The sequence below is a fragment of the Spinacia oleracea genome, chromosome 4 (genome assembly GCF_020520425.1).
Source record: "Spinacia oleracea cultivar Varoflay chromosome 4, BTI_SOV_V1, whole genome shotgun sequence".
In the NCBI taxonomy this organism is placed as follows: domain Eukaryota; kingdom Viridiplantae; phylum Streptophyta; class Magnoliopsida; order Caryophyllales; family Amaranthaceae; genus Spinacia; species Spinacia oleracea.
This window is the reverse complement of record NC_079490.1, coordinates 172,077,173-172,098,658: the sequence shown is the minus strand read 5'-3', so window position 1 is coordinate 172,098,658 and position 21,486 is coordinate 172,077,173. Positions and strand designations below refer to the sequence as shown.

The 21,486-nt window shown below is 35.9% G+C and overlaps 3 protein-coding genes across 5 annotated transcripts; 1 reads left to right on the top strand and 2 right to left on the bottom strand.

Moving 5' to 3' along the window:
- Nucleotides 1-4,180: 4,180 nt before the first annotated feature.
- LOC110786624 (proline-rich receptor-like protein kinase PERK15) lies at nucleotides 4,181-7,153 on the bottom strand. The gene is made up of 8 exons (XM_021991176.2): nucleotides 6,334-7,153; nucleotides 5,783-6,223; nucleotides 5,584-5,670; nucleotides 5,390-5,460; nucleotides 5,152-5,228; nucleotides 4,906-5,053; nucleotides 4,568-4,726; nucleotides 4,181-4,447 (listed from the first exon to the last, which is right to left on the bottom strand). Exons 1-8 carry the CDS (start codon nucleotides 7,151-7,153, stop codon nucleotides 4,181-4,183), a joined length of 2,070 nt encoding a protein of 689 aa, XP_021846868.1.
- Nucleotides 7,154-8,080: 927 nt separating this feature from the next.
- LOC130472285 (E3 ubiquitin-protein ligase WAV3-like) lies at nucleotides 8,081-13,946 on the bottom strand. Its single transcript, XM_056842877.1, has 2 exons — nucleotides 13,790-13,946; nucleotides 8,081-10,676 (listed from the first exon to the last, which is right to left on the bottom strand). The coding sequence occupies exons 1-2, from the start codon at nucleotides 13,817-13,819 to the stop codon at nucleotides 8,364-8,366; spliced, it is 2,343 nt and encodes a 780-aa protein (XP_056698855.1). The 5' UTR covers nucleotides 13,820-13,946; the 3' UTR covers nucleotides 8,081-8,363.
- On the top strand, nucleotides 10,557-21,417 carry LOC110786625 (proline-rich receptor-like protein kinase PERK15). 3 transcript variants are annotated; one of them, XM_021991178.2, is made up of 9 exons: nucleotides 10,557-10,750; nucleotides 16,847-17,379; nucleotides 18,142-18,588; nucleotides 18,673-18,759; nucleotides 18,873-18,943; nucleotides 19,043-19,119; nucleotides 19,519-19,666; nucleotides 19,803-19,961; nucleotides 20,648-21,415. In XM_021991178.2, exons 2-9 carry the CDS (start codon nucleotides 16,881-16,883, stop codon nucleotides 20,936-20,938), a joined length of 1,779 nt encoding a protein of 592 aa, XP_021846870.2. In that variant the 5' UTR covers nucleotides 10,557-10,750; nucleotides 16,847-16,880; the 3' UTR covers nucleotides 20,939-21,415. The 3 variants fall into 3 exon arrangements, with proteins under 3 accessions (XP_021846870.2, XP_056698856.1, XP_021846869.2); XM_056842878.1 differs by lacking the exon at nucleotides 10,557-10,750 and having other exon boundaries at nucleotides 16,423-17,379; nucleotides 20,652-20,839; XM_021991177.2 differs by lacking the exon at nucleotides 10,557-10,750 and having other exon boundaries at nucleotides 16,436-17,379; nucleotides 20,648-21,417.
- The last annotated feature ends 69 nt before the right edge of the window (nucleotides 21,418-21,486 follow it).

Genomic DNA, 21,486 nt, shown 5'->3' with positions numbered 1-21,486 from the left:
CGCGCTCATTGTTTGTTCATTCTTGTCGACTGTTTGTTCTTTTTTATTGTACTGCTTGTTCATTCTTATTGTACTGTTTGTTCTTTCTTGTTGTACTATTTGTTCTTTCTTGTTGTACTGTTTGTTCTTTCATGTTGTTTTTTAAATTCATCATCAAATTTTCATAATTGTTGTATTTTTTGTTCTTTCTTCTGGAATTTCATGTTCTTTTTTATATTGTTTGTTCTTTCTTGTTTATTTGTTTGTTTATAATAATCATATGGTTAATGTTCATAATTAAACTCTTCACTAATCTTTTATTCTTTCTTTTTGTATTGTTTGTTCTTTCTTGTTGTACTGTTTGTTCTTTCTTGTTGTTTTTTAAATTCATTCATCAAACTTATTGTTGTATTGTTTGTTCTTTCATGTTGGCTTTAAAATTCATCATAAAATTGTTCATAATTGTTGTATTGGTTGTTCTTTTTTCTGGAATTTTATGTTCTTTTTTATATTGTTTGTTCTTTTTTGTTGAATTATTTGTTCTTTCTTGTTTATTTGTTTGTTCACAATAAATATATAGTTAATGTTCATAATGGAATTGTTCACTTCATTGGTCTTTTATGTTTTTACAAGCGCCTATATTGTTCATTTCCAAATAAATAATAAATGTTCATTTCCAAAATAGTAAATGTTCATTCCAAATAAATAAATAAATGTTCATTTCCGAAATAGTAAATGTTCATATTTGTAGCAATATTTGTTCTTTCTTGTTGTATTGTTTGTTCTTTCATGTTGGCTTTAAAATTCATTATAAAATTGTTCATAATTGTTGTATTGGTTGTTCTTTTTTCTGGAATTTTATGTTCTTTTTTATATTGTTTGTTCTTTTTGTTGAATTATTTGTTCTTTCTTGTTTATTTGTTTGTTCACAATAAATATATGGTTAATGTTCATAATGAAATTGTTCACTTCATTGGTCTTTTATGTTTTTACAAGCGCCTATATTGTTTATTTCCAAATAAATAAATAAATGTTCATTTCCAAAATAGTAAATGTTCATCCCAAATAAATAAATAAATGTTTATTTCGGAAATAGTAAATGTTCATTTTTGTAGTTTATTTCCAAATAAATAAATAAATGTTAATTTCCAAAATAGTAAATGTTTATTCCAAATAAATAAATAAATGTTCATTTTTGTACCAGTATATTAATGTTCATTTTAAACAAGACAAAACGACATCGTTTTGGATGGGGGTACAGCCAACTTTGACTGTACCCGGGTATAGTCAAAAATTTGCGCCCAAGATATCATGTGTTACACCAAAAGCCAATGTGTTACTTCGTGGGCCTTTGGTCCCAAAATATCATGTGTTACACCATGGGCTTTTGCATCCACGGGGATTCTATTGAAACATTCCGTACTTGTATTTGTTAAAAAAGGTAATAACATACTGGTACATTTTTACCAATGATGTCTTGATCTAGTGGTTAAGGTCGAGGGCCTGTGTACAATAGGTCTTAGGTTCGAATCCCCTCGCCCCAATTTGTAATTTACATTGTCTTGATTGTGGCATGTCGCACCACAAAAACATACTGGTAAATTTTTTTGTTTTGTTAGGTAAGAAAAAGAAAGAGTTAAGCTAAAGGTTGGGGTCTAATCTTTTGCATTTATACTTTTTTTTTCCACCTCATTTCTATTTTCCGGCTACTTATCCCAACTTTAACGCACCGATGGTTAATGTAAAAACTAAAGAGGTGAAGTCCTTTAAAATTAAAATTTTAATATTTTTTACAGCCAAATAAATCAAATAAAATAAAAGGGCAATTGAATTCTAGCCCCTCTCCTTTCTTTCCCTGCATATTTTCATCTGTTTTCATTACAATTCGATCACCTAAATCATATCAATTTTCAATCAATTTTCACAATTTCTCCAAAATTTATAGGTATCATCAATTTTCTTTCATCTCTTATGTCGTCGCTCTCCTCCTGAATATTAAGAAATTCACACTTATTTCAATCAATTTTGCTTTGGAGATACGCTGGGTTTGAGAAATTTAATACAAAATCTGAACTTGGTGTTCAAAATTTTGATGTTTTTCTTGTAAATTAGATAAGGATATGCTTGATTTTTATTTCAAGGGGTCTCAACTAAATATGGATGTGGGACGTGCCGAGCTGAACGGACTTAGTCCATGCGAAGCCCGCTTGTAGCAATTCAGGTTGAGCCAAAATTTCAAAAATGTGGCCAAGGCCCAAGTTCCCTCGTACCGGGCCCGACTGTCGTGCATAAACCTTAAATTTAGCGGGTTTTGTCATGGTCGTGCCTTGTCGTGCTTTTTTCAAAAAATGCAGCACATGGCCGATCCACGACTTCGTGCCCGTGTTGGACCATGCATTTTTGTGTCCGTGACGGGACGACCTCAACCCTCAGGAGATAACTTTTACATATTATATCGGAAAAACTTTTAAACATTTTGTATTAAATTTTACTCCAACGTGCAATATTTATTGTACACCACCTTTAAATATGAGTTTGTCAAACAAAAATAACAATGAGATGTTAAGCCTCATGACGTAGTGAACTACTCGTAGTGGTTAAGATTACGAGCATATACAAGATAATACGCACCAACCCAAGCCAACAGAATCCCAGCCCAGAAATAAAGCCCCTCTCTTTTTGCTACAGTGCTGCCTCTCTCTCTCACTCTTCATTTTCAATTTTCCCGTCAGCCCAGAAAAATCTCAGAAGAATTCAACGAAGAAACAACTTGAATCGAAGAACTCAACAATCAATAAAACGAGTACATGAATCTGACGAAAACGATATTGAAGGTAACCACAAACTTATGGTAGAATTCTTAGAAAATCCAATTTATCTAACAGAATCGAAACCTAGGGTTTATTCTAATTATGCTTAAATTTGATGAAAGAAACCTACATTCTTACCAATTTTGGTCTATGTAATAAATTCTGCAGATTCAATAATCTGAATTTAAATTCAGTCGATTGAAACTCTACTTTATATTTCGATCCCCTGTGATTTAATTATTAGTTAGGTAATTTGATTATGTTGTTAGCGTATATTTGGAGTTGGAATATTAAGGTTTTTCTAATGAAGGTTGAACTTTTAGGATTTTAATTGACATTGAGGAGTGAGTGATGTAAGTAAGTTTGTATGACTGTGGAATGGAACTCTGCATTGTGGTTAATGCCATTAATTGATTGAATTTTGCACGGAAGATGCGTCGTCCGGGATTGGATCATGCTGGGAGCATTGATGTTGCCTGCTGTGGTGTATCAACCGGATTGTCGTTGGCAGAGGTTGCACTTGCAGGTATAATGTTGTGGACTTCTTCCTATACTTTTCTGCTGTATAGTAACTTAAGTTAGGGTTCATGTTTGAGTAGCTCAAATAAACTTGCAAACTTGATGGTGAAGATTGGAGAGTTTGCATTTGTAAATGTGGTTCCCGTGTACTTGTGCTAAGTTCGTTTTAATAGTAACACCTTGGTGTATTGTTAATAAGCCTATTAGCTCAATCGGTTGAGCATTGTGTATTTGCTTGGCATTGCATAAAGGATGTAGGTTCAAATCCTACATAGGCTATTGATTGTATATTCTAAACGAAACTGATAAGAAGAATTTAGATTGGAGATTACGAGACTCACATTATTTCGATAGACTGTTCCTCGAGAAACAACCTCTGTGCAATGCAATTGCAGGGGTAAGGTTGCGTACGTCCGACCCCCCCTACCCCGCTTCTTGCGGGAGGCTCTTTGAGGCAATGGGGTAATGATAATGATGATAATGATGACTGTTCCTCAAGTAAGAGCCACTCTTTTTCATACAAAAAGAGTTCGTAAATTAGGGTTATGATTTCTGAATAACCAAGATAACATACCTGAAACACTTAGAGAATTATTCAAAATATCATTTTCTCAAGAAATGCCATGATTTCATGTCTGAAGAATTTCTGTTTCTTACCTCAACAAATCATACAATCCTTGATATATGATATGATTAAGTGCTCTTACATACAGTCAACTAGACTTTAATTGCCAAAAAAAGAAGCCAACTGCACTTGTGAACTCACAAAATAAATCAACTATGTATTAGATGACAGAGGGATCAGAATAATTAAAAGAACTAAACATGCTTTAATGTAATCCATAGGTTAATCTATTCATTCAACTGGAAATTCACCGTGCCTGTTTAAGATTACCCAGCTTCAATATGTTTTCTTGTTGGCTTTCAGAACTCGAGGTAGATGCAAGCTCACTGGTGTTTGTACTGTACATTCCAGTACTATGAGTGTAGGTCTGAATAACCTTCCCCAATTTCTTTGATTCCTCCTTGTTCTGGCCACTAGAGTTGTAATCTGAACTTTCATGAAACGTTGTGTTATCTGCTGTGATTTCTTTCAAAACATCCTCAGCTGACAAGTTCCCTGCAAGAGCTCGAACTACCTGATTTCAACCAAATAAACCCGAAATTAACTAAGATAGGTGTATACGTTGAGGAATTAAATAAGTTGCCCCACTTTCCTAAGTCCTAACCCGTCATAACTAAAGATATGTCATGATTACCTGTATCATTCTAGGCCGTTGTCTTGCAGAGATACGAACACATACAGCTGCACAAGCAATCATTTGAACCATCTCACTGGGATTATAGTCTTCTAATCTTGGGTCGACAATATCACTGAAGCTTCCACCTTCTAGAGCCTGTGTTAGCAAAGGCCTAGCCTACAAATTCAACATAAACCAACCATTTTATAAATGTCCGTAAACCACATTTAAACCTCACATTTCAAGAAAAATCTTAAGTATAAGAATCATGATCCACTTTATCAGGAGTTTAAATCAAGATTTCAGAGATCCACTCACTGTTTAAAACCTTCCAAAAGTAGATAAAGAAACCTCACCCATTCTACAATGCTATCATCCCTGAACGGGCGAGTTTTATCAACAGGTCTACGCCCTGTAATCAGTTGCAAAAGCACAACCCCAAAGGAAAATACATCTGATTTTTCAGTAAGTTTTCCACTTGCAGCATACTCTGGAGCTAGGTAGCTGCAAATTAACTCAATCAAATCAGTTACTGACATACTTAACAACAAATTAGCAAAAAAAAAAAAAACAAAAAAAAAACAGTGAAGTACTGATCTTACCCAAAAGTTCCCATAACCCGAGTAGATACATGAGTATCTGTATCTAAAGAAAACTTTGCTAGTCCAAAGTCTGCAACCTGAAGATGTGAAAAAGTAGATTCAAACAGCACTTTAGCTTAAACTCACTTGTATAGTCATACAAGGTGAACATAACATCTTGCAATCCAACTTAAAATCACCAAAAGTACAAGTATATGAGAAATTGAATTGATTAATCAGCTAGAATGAAGTTTGGAACCTTTGCTTCAAACTCATCATCTATAAGAATATTTTCCGTCTTGATATCTCTGTGAATAATTTTCGGATTACCTGCAAACATAATTATAGCGAAAAGTCAATTTATTTTCTATTAAATGTGCTTAAGGAAAAGAACTCAACATCTTTCAAAGTACTACTATATGAGTAGAGTCTTCAGGTCACTAAATTACTCACAGTCCTCGTGAAGATATGCTAATCCTTTCGCAGCACCTATAGCAGTTTTCAACCTTGATTCCCAACTCATAGGTGATGTTCCTTCTCCTACAAAAATGTTTCCTTGGTTTAAGCAGGTCATGAAAATATTGGAAATGATATAGTACAAAGAACCACTGGGTAGGTCGTACTCCACCATTTTGATTACCAAAAAACTTACCATGTAAATGGAACTCCAAAGTCTTGTTTGAAATGAAATCATATACAAGCAATCGCTGATCTCCAGAAATGCAATATCCAACTAGTGAAACCAAATGCCGATGATGCACAAGACTAATTGTTTTGACCTCTGCCTGAAACTCGCGCTCCCCCTGTGCACTTCCAGCTTTCAGCTGTTTGACTGCAATTTCTTTGCCATTAGGCAGGACTCCTTTGTAGACATATCCAAAACCACCTTGACCGAGAAGATTGGAGCTTGAAAAATCATCAGTTGCCAAAGCTAACTCTTCATATGTAAATGTATTGTGCACATTGTGTGGTAATTGTTGGGCAATTTTCTCACCAACCCTTCTCTTACGCAACCAAAACCAAAGAGCAAAAAGACTAAAAAATAAACCTAAACCAGCAGGAACTCCTACAATAATGTACAATTTACTATTTCCTGCCGGAAAAAAAATCAAATGAAGATGGAGTTATGTTAGCTAGAATCAAAGAACTGAGTGCTTCTGTAGGGAAATTGAGTGCATCTGAAGATAGGAAACTATTACTTACTCTGGGAGGAAGGGGGAACTTGAGGAGGTGGTGAAACTGCAGGAGAATTGAGTGCAGGATCATGTAGCGTAGACCTTGATGCATTTCTAATACTGAAGAAAGGAGCAAGAGAATACATAACCTGACAACTAGGCATGAAAAGACTCATCTTCGTTTTCCCCTCATCGATAAGATTATCTAGTGCTGCAAGGAGGCATTGGCGACATGGGATGCCAAGAATATCTGGTGTACATTGTGCAAGACAATATAAAGTCTGATTTACAGAAGAGTTTGTTATAACACCAGTATAAAAACCTCGATTGGAACTATTTAAAGCAGCCTGATTAATAGGGCCACTCATCGCAGCTGTAAGTACATCGTTGAACTGATCTTTGTCAGAAACCATAGTTTCACTGAAAGACCAATCATTTGGTTCTTCTTCCTCAAGGGAGAATATAGACCGGTTGGCATAACGAAATGTGCATTCTTCGAAGAAAACAATGGCTTCTTTTTCATTGGGGCACTCTAAAACAATTCTAGATGTCGCGGTTTCCATACAGTCGCGGCAATCTGACAGTTTCAAGTCCCCTCTGCAGTAGAAGAGGGCATATACTCTGTTAATGCCTTCACCAGCAGTGAAGTTAGAGAAACTTCTGAGGGATGATGCCGAGGTTAGATTGGAAGAAGCGAGACCCAGATTAGTTCGATAAAGACTGTTCTTCGTGTAAGAACCACTCTTTTCTATACAAAAAGAGCTAGCAAATTGGGGTTTTGAAGAACCAAGATAACATAACTGAAACACCAATAGGATTCTGAATACCACTTTCTCAAGAAATGTCATGACTTTCTGTTTCTTACCTCAACAAAAGATACAATTCATGATAATATAATGTGATGTGTTTGATCGCATTTACATAAAGTCAACTATACTTATGAATACACAGAAAATCAACTATGTTTTAGATGACAGGAGTCCTCTGACAGGAAATGAAGTTGTGTTTTCCACCATTGGTTAAGATTTAAGAAATATAATATGTTTAATTGCTATTACATAAACTCAACTATTCTTAGGAATATGTATATAAAAATAAATCAACTAGAATTATGTTTAAGATGACTGAGTCCTCTGTTTGGAAATGAAAATGTATTTTCTACTAACAAAAGCGACATGGTGGTCATCCATAACGTCACTTTTACATATCTTCATGCTTTGTTTTCTTACTAGCAGATTCCGGGGCTTGATCCTCATCACCTTGGCGCATAATCTGCGACTTATTCACCATTTTCTTCATGCTTGTTGTTCCATAACTTAAACCTCCCGAGGCATTAGCTCCTACTACTTTAACTGTCTCAGACACTTTGTTTTGCTTGAAAGTGGGTCCTTGTACGAACACCTGACTTCCAATAATTGTGTTGTCAGTGTCCCAAGATCAACTGGTGGAACTGAAAGGTAGACTAGGAAAACCTTCTAATTGAATTAGAGGTTTCGCATAATGAACTACTACCTCAATTAGTGGTACACCGAAAACTCATGAAACAAAAAAAGATTTGGGCAGTGTTCTTCACTTGAGTAAAGCTGAACAAAATTGATTTTACTTTATAAGAACAAGTTTTATTCAATTAACAAGTAATCAAGTACAAAGAACATGGTTGAGAATATTCATCGTACAACTAAGGCTATTTTTACGCACAATATCCAAGCACGTGAGCACGGTAGAATCAATGGCTGGACTGATACAGCAGTAATAAAGATAAGACAACTCAAACGTAAATTGTATAACCAAGAAACAACATAGTATTGCAGAGAAAAGTTTAATTATTAGAAGTACAAAAATCAAACAACCAAATTCCATTTCTAAGATCGAGTTCAAAACTAATTCAACCCATATATGAAAATTAATCTTCCACAACTTATTGATTTATTAGGAGAAAAATCTGTAAATTATGGCCAAAGAATAAATACAGTATTAAGTTTGCTGCAGAGACCAAGACACCAAGTAACCAACCAACCCTTCATGCATGACTTTTAACCGTTACTAGTTTTGAGCAGATTATGGTATTGAATCTTGATCATCATCACCTTGACGCATTCTCCGCGACTTACTCACCATTTTCTTCATGTTGTTTGTTTGATAACTCATTGCAACAGAACGTCCTGCAGGGGCTTTGCTGGATTGTTGAGTTGCAGCTCTCTGATAACCATGACACAACATCATTGATTTGGTAAAACCCCTCCCTGTACCTTCATACACCCCTTTACTCGCCATCATCTGTTTCACTACTTTTACCTCTTCTGTCAACATCTCACAGTGTGCAGCATCGAATCCAGAATCACGCACTGTTTCCAAAAACGTGATTTGATTCTGAAGCGATGATTGTGCTTCATGTAGCTGTCCCCTCTCTGCCATGGCCTGTGCCTGAGCAATCCCTTTTGCTACAGTGATGCGGTGTTTCTCCTTACTCACCTCTAAACACACCTGCCTATCTGTCTCAGATAAGTCTTCAACATCTGGTCTGTAAATCTCTACTTTAACTGTCTCAGAAACTTTGTTTTGCTTCGAAAGTGGGTCCATGTACAAACACTTGACTTCCAATAGTTGTGTTGTCAAAGTCCCAAGTTCAGCTGGTGGAACTGAAAGGTACACTAGGAATTGCTTCACTTCCTCGGCGTAGACATTATCTAGATATATCACCCCATGTTCTTTACTGTAACCAATGTTATTTCTATGCTTTCCAGAGGGAATACACTGGATTCGAACCTTAACAGAGGCGGTTTCCACCTGTATTTCAAGCTGTTGCGCCACCACACTCAAAAGTCCACCAATGCACTGGGCAAAAGCATCCTGGATAATCCTGATTGATTCAATGTAAGAGAAGGTCCCACGTGATATGTCTGCAATGGCGTGCATTGTAGTTGCATCATGGTCAGAACCAAAACCAAATGTATGGACTGGAATTACTGCATCAGTTTGATGATGAGCAGAATTACTAGAATCTGTGTCATTTGAGCGGATACAATATGGAAGAAGGCGGAGAAAATGTTTGCCAGGTTCATTTTCGTTGTCCTGTCCATCAGACAGAAGAAGAATACTGGAAACAGGGTTCTTCTCTCGACGCTGGTCAAGTACCTGTACAGCCATTTTAAGTCCTGCAATGATATTAGTAGCTTCCTCTACAACAATGGAGTTGACAGCGTGGATACTGTCGTTTTTCCTTGTGTCAGTCATCCTCCAAAGTGGGGTCACCCGTCGGGCTTTGGTTGAAAAGGTGATGATCGACAGTCGGTCAGTGGGACCCAAGTTGTTGATGACAAACACCATTGCCTTCTTAAGGAGTGTTATCTTGTTTCCAGTCATACTTCCGCTCACATCAAGGACTGCAATGAGGTCGATTGGGGCCCGGTCTGTCGACCTGTCAGAAGCTTCTGGAGACAAAGGTGGGGCCTGGATGCCAACGAGGACAGCAAAGGAGTTAGATTGTTCTGACTTACCTAGTGCAGGATACTCAGGAAAGGCCTTTACTGTCATGTTGGCACCCTGTTGTTGAAGCGGTGTGGCTGAGGAAGAGGCAGTAGTAGTAGCAGTAGTGGTAGTAGTAGTAAAGGTTGAGGATAGGACTTGATAGCTGTGAATGGGAGGAAAAGTAGGGGGAGGAGGTGGCCTAGGAATGTGATTGTGAATGTTGTTGGTAGGGTAAAGGGTAGTATCTGACTCCCTTAGTGCAACATGCTCAGGAAAAGAGGAAGAGGCAATAGTGGTAACGGGAGAGGATGGGAGGGGATTGTCATCAGCAAAAGAGATACGGCGAATTGGAGGAAACTTAGGAGGAGGAGGAGGTGGCGGCTTAGGAATGTGAATGTGAACGTTGTTGGTAGGGTAAAGGGTAGTATCTGACTCGCTTAACTGGGGAAAAGAGGAAGAGGCAGTAGTGGTAGCGGGAGAGGATGGGAGGGGATCATCATCGGCAAAAGGGAGAGGGCGAATGGGAGGAAACTTAGGAGGAGGAGGAGGAGGAGGTGGCTTAGGAATGTGATTGTTGTTGTTAGGAAAAGAGGAAGAGGCAGTAGAGGACGAGAGGGGATCATCATCAGCATAAGGGAGATGGCGAATGGGAGGAAATTTAGGAGAAAAATTAGGGGGAGGAGGTGGATTAGGGATGTGAATTTTGTTGTTAGGGTAAGGGGTAGGGGAAGCATTGAGAAACGGAAGGTTTTTCCAAAGGGAGTTGCAAGTTGGGCATATGTTATTCCCATGTAGAGCATTGTAGAGAATGCAGTTGTAGTGGAAGGCATGGGAGCACTCTGATATGTACAATGCTCGGTCTTCTCCTTCTTTCAAGCTTTCGGAGCATATGGAACACTTCCCCTGAGGAAACACAAAAGTATGAATCACTAAACAGGAACATGCAATGAGTATATCTTCATGGCTCAATACTAAAGGTGCGCTCTATTCATCTGATTTTCACTTATTTTTCCTGAACTTATCTGAACTGAACTTATCTGAACTTATTTTAGTTATTAATTATACTTGCTTACCTCTTATTTTTCCTAAACTTATCTTATTTGAAGTTAACTGAACCTATCTGAACTTATTTTTCCTGAAATGAGTGGAAATAAGGTGAACAAAACATAGCCTAAAGGTACGCTCTATTCAACTGATTTTCACTCGTTTTTTCTGAACTTATCTTATATGAGCTTATTTGAACTTAATTGAACTTTTTAAAACTTATTTTAAGTTGTACCCGGTCAACCCTTATTTTTTCATGAACTTATTTTTTCTGAAATAAGCGGAAATAAGGTGAACAGAACAGGGACTAAGTTCAACCCCATCCTGGATCTAGGCTAGTGGTGCAACGACCTAGGGCCCAGGGCATGAAGGGGTCCAAAATATGCTCAATGGTCACTGTACTCGAATACTTAAAACATAAAATGTCATGTAGTTTTAACAAAATTTCTTCAGCCCAGTGATAAGAGGCGGCAATAAAGCTTTACAATTGGAGAGGTTTGGGGTTCGATCTTTTTTTTTTTTTTTTTTGCTTTTCTAGGTTGATGTGATTTTCTTTCAGCTCTACTACAATTTATCATACTAATTCAAAAAAAATCTATTTTTATTCTCACTCTTTCGCAAAAAGGTAAATAAGTTTTCCATAAAAAAGGCGAATAAGTTTCATAGTATTCATATGAACATAGCCTAGAAGAATCGATATTTAACGATGACATAATTATTACACTTGTACACTACGTTTGCCTTCGTCCCTCTTTATTCCTAGTACGGAATATTTACTAAACTATTAGTTACTACTTTTGCCTAAATCTAAATTTATGAGATAGTAGTACAAAGTAGGCAAATTTGCCAAAAACAACCTTTTAAAACCAGTTTTTTGCGAGAAATAACATTTTAACAATTATTTTGCGAAAACAGACCTTAAAGTAAAATTAATTTGCGATAGACAACCTATTTGTGTTTTGAGGCGTTGACCATACATTTTCGGCATTGACTTCGCCGGTTTTGCTAACCTCACCATCTTCCTTCCATTTTTCCCCTTAAAACCAAAATTCAGCCAAAATTCCCACCAAAAAAACAAAAAATAATTCCCCTTTCCTTGGGGTTTGTGTAATTTCTAGGTTTGATTCCATATGTAAATGCATCAGAAAAAATCTGAAGTTCAGATCGGAAAAGAATGCAGTGGCATCTCTTCCGATTTCAACCCAAGTCCACCATCTTTTTTTCCATCTTTAATTTTGGCAATTTTAACCATTTTAATCATCAAATTATTGAGTTTCAATCAAACCCACTTCTCAATTCTTCAGTAGGTCCAATTTCTGTTGTTTTGGATCCAATATTAGTGAAGAATGAGCCCAATTTTGGGTCAATTCCATCACCTTCAATTCATCTTCAACATCAACACCTTAAAAACCCCCCTTTGTCAACTCCACATAAGAGGCCTTTGATGAACCCAACTCAATCCCTTGTTAAGTCCCCTACTTTACCTTCATCTCTTAGCAATTACCCTTTTTCTTCAACACCCACATCGGATATGAAGTATTTTACGGTGAATTCGCGGTGTGCATCATTGTTATTGGTGGTTTCAACAGCAAAATCGGATGCGTTTCGGTTAATCAGCCGCTGTCGCCACCTTCGTCGCATTCGGGTTCACCTACGCCTACTGCTTTTGCTTACCTTACCCTTTTTTTTACTTCTTGGTGCTGATTTCAGTGAACTTATTGCTCAAACAAATTTGGGGGAAAAAACTCTAACTTTCCTACATTAAAATTACACAAAATTAATGAACAACACTTACCAAATTGTAGTTATAGTGTGTCGACAATTATTGAACTGAGAAGCAATCTACTTCGGAAGCAGCAATTTCTTCCAAAATGATTCAGCAGGAAGAGAGGGCAAAAAAAATTGGTGGGGGAAGAAGAACAGAGAGAGAATGAGTTTTGGTTTTTTTTTTTTTTTTTTGGATGTTAAGAGGGAAAAAGGGTGCAGTTAGGACGGAAATGTACGGTCAACGCCTGAAAACATAAATAGGTTGTCTCTCGCTAATTAATTTTACTTTAAGGTCTGTTTTCGCAAAATAATTTTTAAAAGGTTGTTCCTCGCAAAAAAACTGGCTTTAAAATGTTGTTTTTGGTAAATTTGCCTACAAAGTATATTACAAGGGGTCCTAACTAATCTCTTAATTTTGCCTAGGCCCTATGAATTGTCAGGAACGGGTCTGACTAAGTTGTTAGAAAATAAACTAGTTCAGCGGATGCAATACCTTTTCTGAGGATTAATGCATTATCGTATTTGATCTGTTAGATTAAACGTATACTGGATCCACAGATTCTTATTTATATGGGGTGTACGATAAATATTGTACACCGAAATTAAAGTTGACGTAAAATGCTTAAAAGTCACCCTTGTATATGTAAAAGTTATCTACCTTTTAGTAATAAAAAATTTCATTTTAATAAAAAATATTTATTCAAAATCACTAATTATATATAAAATCAATCATTTAACACTTTAAAATGTTTGTCTAATAACTTTTTTTTTAATAATATAAAAGTTAGAGAAAACTGAGTAAAAGTTAGAGAAAACTGGGTAAAAGTTAGAGAAAACTGGATTAAAGTTATGTTGGTGCACAATAAATTTATTGTACAACTTGTGCACGCAAGACCTTTTGTACTAGATCAGCCCTCAAAAAAAAAAAACGTATACTAGATCAAAGACGGGATTAAAACCTAAGCTAGTCATATCCTGTTCTTAAAATTTATACCAAAGAAAAAAACTAAACATATCACAAAGTCTAAAATATTAATGGAATCCCCCTGCTTATAAATTCATGTTGTATCAAAAAATTCCATTCATACATACAAAATCAAAAACTAGGGTTGATAAAATAATGTATTTGATGAGCGAAATTAAGAAATAAGTGGCTAAAAATGATGATAAATTCATTACACAGAATAGAAATAGGTGAAACTTACAATGATAGTTAGATGCAGTCTTAGAGCCATGGATGATTAAACTTTTTGGTGGAATTCCTCCTTATTTTGTAAGGTTAGACAACGTATATATGGAAATGTGTTTTCAATGGACAGAAGGTACACTAGAAAGAGAATTAAAGAAATATGGAGTAGAGAGAAAGAGACGCGTTGATGTTTTCTCCCAAGTTAAGGTTAACATGTTGCATGTCACAAGTTAAGGTTAACATGTTGCATGTCTCGTACTTAGACCTGTCAAAAATTGACCCGATCCGGCGACCCGAAAACCGACCCAAACCCAATTTTGTTTGAACCCGAGCAATCTGAAATGTAACGGGTCAAAATCCGAATGAACCTGTATTTTGACCCGACCGATAGAAAATCATTGTATTTAGAGTAATAAATGAGTATTATGAGGTATTTTAAACATAGTAAACACGTTTTTCTGTACTACTGTCGGGGATAATATGATTTTAATTTGAACTATACGTCATTTTATGACTAAATTGGACTAAATATAAACTTTTGTAGGAAAATTAGTTAACTTGTGCCCATATTTTGTATATTTATTAGCTAAATTAATAAAAGTATAATACGCGCTTTTAAATCATAACCCCAATTTGCTAGCTTTCTTTGTACGAGAGAGGCTCTTACTCGAGGAACAATCGTTATTATCATCATTATCGTTACCCCATTGCCTCAAGGCTCCCGGAAGAGTCTAGTTTTCTCCAATCTAAATTCTTCTTATCAATTTCGTTTACAACATACAATCAATAGCCTATGTAGGATTTGAACCTACATCCTTTGTGCAATGCCAAGCAAGTACACAATGCTCGACCGATTGAGCTAATAGGCTTATTAGCAATACACTAATGCTACATATGCAAACTTCCAATCTTCACTATCAAGTTTGCAAGTTTATTTGAGCTACTCAAACATGAATCCTAAATTAAGTTATTCTACAGCAGAAAATCATAGGAAGAAGTCACAACATTATACCAAAATGCAGAGTTCCATTCCACAGTCATACAAAATTAATTACACAACTCACTCCTCAATGTCAATTTACAATCCTAAAAGTTCAACCTTCATTAGAAAAACCTTAATATTCCAACTCCAACAATACGCTACCAACATGATCAAATTACCTAACTAAAAATTAAATCACAGGGGATCGAATTATAAAGCAGAGGATCAATAGAATGAAATTCAGATTATTGAATCTGCAGAATTTATGCCATAGACTAAAATTGGTCAGACCGTAAGTTTCTTTCATCAAATTTAAGCATAGTTAGGAACAAACCCTAGATTTTGATTCTGCTAGATAAGTTGGATTTTCTGAGAATTCTAACATAAGTTTGCGGTTACCTTTAATGCCGTTTTCGTCAGATTCGTGAATTCGTCATTGTTGAGTTTGAACAAAGATGTTTCTTTGTTGAATTTTCTTCTGAGATTTTTCTGGGCTGACGGGATGCGATTGAAAATGAAGAGAGAGAAAGAGGCAGCACTGTAGCAAAGACAGAGGGAATTTATTTCTGGGCTGGGATTCTGTCTTCTTGGGTTGGTACGTGTGGCCTTCTAGTCCACAGTCACACGAAGATATGACTTTCTCAAAAGTATACTCTTTCGTACATAAACCCTCTATTTTAAACCATTAGGTCAAGATTAATTGTTATTTCACAAATTCTTTTTATTTAAACATGAACCACATGGTGTATATAAATTTTTTACATTGGAGTAAAAGTTAAGTAAAAATGTTTAAAAGTTCAACGTGTACAATGTAAAAGTTATACGATGTATATATTTTAGTGATAAAATTTTTCGCTTAATAAAAACTACTACGATTTTATCCCGTGCGATGCACGGATTCTATTGATTCTTTCATTTTAGATTTATTTTTTAATTATTAGAGTGTTCGATTTTGGATGAATTTGTATATGCGTAATTAATTAATAAAAATATTTATGTGGCAACCGACTTTTTAAATCAAAAATAATTTCGAAAATCGAGGCGGTGTTTGATTTTGGATTTTGGGTGAATTTAATTTTAGATTAGTGTTTGATTGTGGGTGAATTTAATTTAGATATATTTTTTAATTATTAGAGTGTTTGATTTTGGATGGAGTTGTATATATTAGTAAATAATGAATTAATTAAAATATCTATGTGTCACATAATTAATTATCTTTGTGGCACTCGATTTTTTTAATTCAAAAATAATTTAAAAATCTTATTTTTCATTGGCCGAAACCATTAGATTTCCTACGTGGCGCTCTAATAATTCAGCAAATATGCCTCTTTTAAAATCATATTTCGTATAAAATTAATTATATTTTATGAAAAAAAAAAAACTTGTAATACGAAGTACAAAAATTAATCAAAACCTGTTAAAATTTACTAAAAGCTGGGTAACAGTTATCTCGATATACCATAAAATTTATTGTACACCTAATACTGCAATACTTTTTGTTTTAGTTTTATTATTATTATTGGCCTAAACACTATTTTCTGTGTTCCTTTGGAAATCTTTATCTCTTTGGTTTGACTCTTATTATCTCTCAATTTGTGAAGTCGTGAGCCCACTTTATCTACTCATGTGCACAATTTACACGTATGGCACGTCAAATTTGCTACATGGGGACAGTCAAAAGAGACGGAGGGGAGTAGTTGGGGGTTCTCTTATATGCGTTCCCAAGTATAGTTGACTTAATGCAAAACCAAAATCAAATTCCTATAGTAATCATGGATTGTATGATCATAATTCATTGAGATTAAAAACAAAAAAACAGAAGTTCTTTGGATCCGAAATCATGTCATTTCTTGAGAAAACAGCATTCAAAATCCTATTGGTGTTTCAGTTATGTTATCTTGGTTATTCAGAACCAAAATTTGCTAGCTCCTTTTGTATAGAAAATAGTGGTTCATACACAAAGAACAGTCTTTATCAAACTAATCTGGGTTTCGTTTCCTCCAATCTAACTTCTGCATCATCCCTTAAACGCTTCTCGAACTTCACAACTGGTAAAGGCATTAACAGAGTATATGCTCTATTTTACTGCAGAGGGGATTTGAAACTGTCAGATTGTCGCGAATGTATGGAAACAGCAACATCTAGAATTGTTTTAGAGTGTTCAACCCAGAAAGAAGCCATTGTTTTCTTTGAAGAATGCACGTTTCGTTATGCCAACCGGTCTATATTCTCCCTTGAAGAAGAAAATCCAAATGACTGGTCTTTTAGTAACACTAATGTTTCTGACATTAATCAGTTCAATGATGAACTTATAGCTGCAATGAGTGGACCTATGAATCAAGCTGCTTTTAATGGTTCGAATCGAGGTTTTTCTACTGGAATTACAACGAACAGTTCTGTAAATCAGAGTTTGTATTGTCTTGCACAATGCACACCAGATGTTCTTGGCAACCGTTGTCATCAATGTCTTGTTGCAGCACTTGGTAATCTTTTGTATGAGGGGAAAACGAAGATGAGTCTTTTTATGCCTAGTTGTCAGGTTATGTATTCTCTTGATCCTTTCTTCAGTATTGGAAATGCATCAAATTCTTCGCAACACGATCCTGCACTCAATTCCTCCAGAAGTAAGTAAAAATTTACATTATATTCAGATGCAGGCAATTTTTCCATACTGATGAACTCACGGCCCGTTTGGTAACCGGTCATAAATGGTGTTATTTGGAATGAATTTGTATGTAAATTTATAAGCAAAATCAATGGCTGTTTGGCAATTGGTTGTTGGCTGTTGGTTGTTTTACTTGACTTGTTAGACTGGTTGTTTGTGTTGGTTTTTTTACGTTGAGTGTTTGACTGTAGATTTTCTACTATGTGTTTGGTAAAGTTGTTTCATAAAATGTACTTAGTAAAATGAAAAGCCAACATCCAATGTAAAAAAGCTACTCTTACTAGCTTTTGTATTTTGACGGAAAAGCCGTCTTTTTAGCCAAGGAAAAAACCAACTTACCAAACATCTATTTTGGCCGTTTGACCATATGAAAAACCTAAAAGTCAATGAAAAAGCCAACAAAAAGCTAATTACCAAACAAGCCCAATATCTATTCCCTTTGTAATGCTACTTCAGTCAAAATTATCTCTTTTTCTTTATAAATTTTGCATTACCATCTGACAAGTGGTATTAGGTGGGAATGCAAATTTATGAAGAAAAACACCAACTTTATGACAAAATTCCATTACCATGGACATGATGATGTTATTTTCTTACCAAATAACACCTACATTTATTCCTATTCCCACCATTTATTATTACCTGTTACCAAACGGGCCGTCAGTTCTTTGATTCGAGCTTAACATATAAGTTAACTCCATTGATGTTTGTTTTCTTGCAGGAAGTAGTAAAGTGTACATCATTGTAGGAGTTGCTGCTAGTTTAGGATTGTTTTTTAGTCTTTTCATTCTTTGGTTTTGGTTGCGAAAGAGAGAGGTGAATAAGGAATACAAAAATGCTCAACAATTTCCATACAATGTGCACAGTACATTTTCATATGAAGAGTTAGCTTTGGCAACAGATAACTTTTCAAATGCCAATCTACTTGGTCAAGGTGGTTTTGGATACGTTTACAAAGGAGTCCTGATTAATGGTAAAGTTGTCGCAGTGAAACAGCTGAAAACTGGAAGTGCACAGGGCGAACGCGAGTTTCAGGCAGAGGTCGAAACAATTAGTCTTGTTCATCATAGTCATTTGGTTTCATTAGTTGGATATTGCATTTCTGGAGTTCAGAGATTGCTTGTATATGATTTCATTTCAAATAAGACCTTGGATTTTCATTTACATGGTAATTAACTAATTACCAACCTTGCTAATTACTCTGTATGATATGACCAAATAATGCTTAAATATAAGCAAAACATTTTTGTAGGAAGAGGATTATCACCTATGAGTTGGGAATCAAGGTTGAAAATTGCTATAGGTGCCGCGAAAGGATTAGCATATCTTCATGAGGATTGTGAGTAATTAATTAGCGTACCTGAACATTCATATATATAGATAGATAGATATATACAATCATATAGTCATAATAGTAATTTTAAACTTTTGGCTATAAAATATGTTTTGCAGGTAATCCGAAAATTATTCATAGAGATATCAAGACGGAAAATATTCTTATAGATGATGAGTTTGAAGCAAAGGTAATCTGAATTTCATGCTAGAACAGTAGAACTTGCCTATACTTTTGGTTTTGGTAACTTTAAGTGGTTCTAAAGTATTGTTTTTTCATCTACTTTCAGGTTGCAGACTTTGGACTAGCAAAGTTTTCTTTAGATACAGATACTCATGTATCTACTCGAGTTATGGGAACTTTTGGGTAAGATTAGTACTTAAACTGTTGCTAATTTGCTGTTAAGTACATCTAAAGATGGCCGTGGCCCGGTCGGGTCGGGCTTCAGGCCGGGCCCTGCTGTATCCGGTCGGGTCGGGTCAAAGAGTTCAGGATATGACCCAGGCCCGGCCCGACCCGTCGTACCTAAGGCTCATTTTACTGAATTTAGCGTGCTTTATCGTGTCGTGCCTTGTCGTGCTTTTTTCTAAAAAATTAAGACCCAGGCCCGGCCCACGACTTCGTGCCGTGCCGGGATGTTCTTTTTTCGTGCTCGTGTCAGGCTGGGCTTTTTTCGTGCCGGGTCAGGTTGGGCTTCGGCCCGGCCCGGCCCACAGCCATCTGTAACTGTACATCAGTAGCTGATTTTATTGAGGTAATTTTCAGTTATCTAGCTCCAGAATATGCTGCAAGTGGAAAACTTACTGAAAAATCAGATGTGTTTTCGTTTGGGGTTGTGCTTCTGCAACTGATTACAGGACGTAAACCTGTAGATAGAACTCGCCCTTTCATGGATGATAGTATTGTAGAATGGGTGAGCTTTATTTTTACAAATTTGTGTTTGCGGATCATGATTCTTGTACCATCAGCTTTTACGCGTTTTGTTTAATTGTCTGCTAATGAATTTTGTGACATATACAAATTGGTTGGTTTTTATGTTGGAATTGTAGGCTAGACCTTTGTTAACACAGGCTCTAGAAAGTGGAAGATTCAGTGATATTGTTGATCCAAGATTAGAAGACTATAATCTCTTTGAGATGGCTCAAATGATTGCTTGTGCAGCTGCATGTGTTCGCGTCTCTGCAAGGCAACGGCCTCAAATGACTCAGGTAATCAAATCTCTAGACCCGATCATCATGAGCCCGGCCCACTGGCAGCCCGACCCGAATAGCGGTTGTTGGGCAAAAATTCTAGGCCCGACTTTTTATTTTTTGTGTGGGTTTAGGCAACTCAAAATTTGCAAATTTAGTTATACATTTGGCCTGCCCGAAGCCCGCAATTTTTTGACCCGACCCGACATACCAGGCAGAATTCTTAAATCCCGGCCCGGCCCGCCCCAAAATTTGATCAAGTCTAAGGTAATGTAATGAATTAGACTATAATTAATTAGACCTGATCAAAAGGTGGGCCAGGCTGAGGACACAAATATTTGTCCAATATGTCGGGTCGGGCCAAGCTTCGGGCCAATTTTTGTGTGCCCAAAACCCGCTATTTCGGGCCAAAAATAGCAGGCTTTCTAGCCAATTTCGGGCCGGACCAATTTATAACTAAAATTGTTGTTTTACATTGACCAAAGCCCGTAAATTTTTTATAAAATTCGGGTCAGGCCGAAATATTCTGCCTAAAACCCGGTAATTTTCGGGTCGGGTCGGGCTAGGCCCATGTTGACCGGCTCTAATTTGAAACTAAATCTCTTTGAGATGGCTGAAGAGAGTCTTTTTGTACAATAATCACAATACATATTTGGTAATGACAGATTATGAGTGTGCTGCAACTAATTTAATCCCTCAAACAGGTAGTACAAGTTCTTGCAGGGAACTTATCAGCAAAGGATCTGTTGAAAGAAAACACAGCAGAAGATAACACAACGTACCATGAAAGTTCAGATTACGACTCTATTAGTGGTCAGGAAAAGGATGATTCAAAGAAATTTGGGAAGGTAGCAGCTATTCAGAGCTTTACTGATACTACTATTACTATTACTGGTATGTACAGTGCAAACTCCAGTGATCTTGCATCTACACCGAGTACTGAAAGCCAACAAGAAACTTTATTGAACCTGGATTATCTTAAACAGGCGCGGTAAATTACTATCAATGCAATATTTTTTACTATGAAAATAGGTAAATAATTTAGGCGATACAAAAAAAAAAGCAAATATTTATTCTATTTATAATAAATTAGAAATTAAGATTTGGGTGATGATAAAGGTTGCAAGTTGCGACAACTAAATATTGTCGCAATCTTGTGTGTCAGAGTTTAATTGGTACATATATGCGTCCCGTAGATTATGCGTCATCAGAACATATTTACTATCAATGTCATATTTTTATTATGAAAATATGTAAATAAGATAGTCGATATAAAGACAAATTAGAATACTAAGATTTTCCTACTTTTTTTTGGTAACATGTATAGTATGTTATATAAGTGAAATATTTTAGTTTCCAATTTAAATCATGACATAAGCATGTCATGTCATCATTGTGACACGGCTTAAAGGTCGCATGTTAGGACCTTTATCATTTTCGTTAACATTTTCCTACCTTTTTTGTAACATGTTTAATATGTTATACTACCTCCGTTCCTTAATGTTCTTTACGCTTACTATTTGCACGGACTCCAATACAATAT

Bases quoted from the DNA above. Each gene is read 5' to 3' on its own strand.
- LOC110786625 (XM_021991177.2), top strand. From the start codon at position 16,596: ATGTCATTTCTTGAGAAAACAGCATTCAAAATCCTATTGGTGTTTCAG. The intron at 18,589-18,672 runs GTAATTAACTAA...ACATTTTTGTAG, and splicing joins CTTGGATTTTCATTTACATG to GAAGAGGATTATCACCTATG. The intron at 18,760-18,872 runs GTGAGTAATTAA...TATGTTTTGCAG, and splicing joins AGCATATCTTCATGAGGATT to GTAATCCGAAAATTATTCAT.
- LOC130472285 (XM_056842877.1), bottom strand. From the start codon at position 13,819: ATGGCTCTAAGACTGCATCTAACTATCATT. The intron at 10,677-13,789 runs GTAAGTTTCACC...GTGTTTCCTCAG, and splicing joins GACTGCATCTAACTATCATT to GGGAAGTGTTCCATATGCTC.
- LOC110786624 (XM_021991176.2), bottom strand. From the start codon at position 7,153: ATGACATTTCTTGAGAAAGTGGTATTCAGAATCCTATTGGTGTTTCAG. The intron at 6,224-6,333 runs GTAAGTAATAGT...TTTTTCCGGCAG, and splicing joins AGTTCCCCCTTCCTCCCAGA to GAAATAGTAAATTGTACATT. The intron at 5,461-5,583 runs GTGAGTAATTTA...TTATGTTTGCAG, and splicing joins AGCATATCTTCACGAGGACT to GTAATCCGAAAATTATTCAC.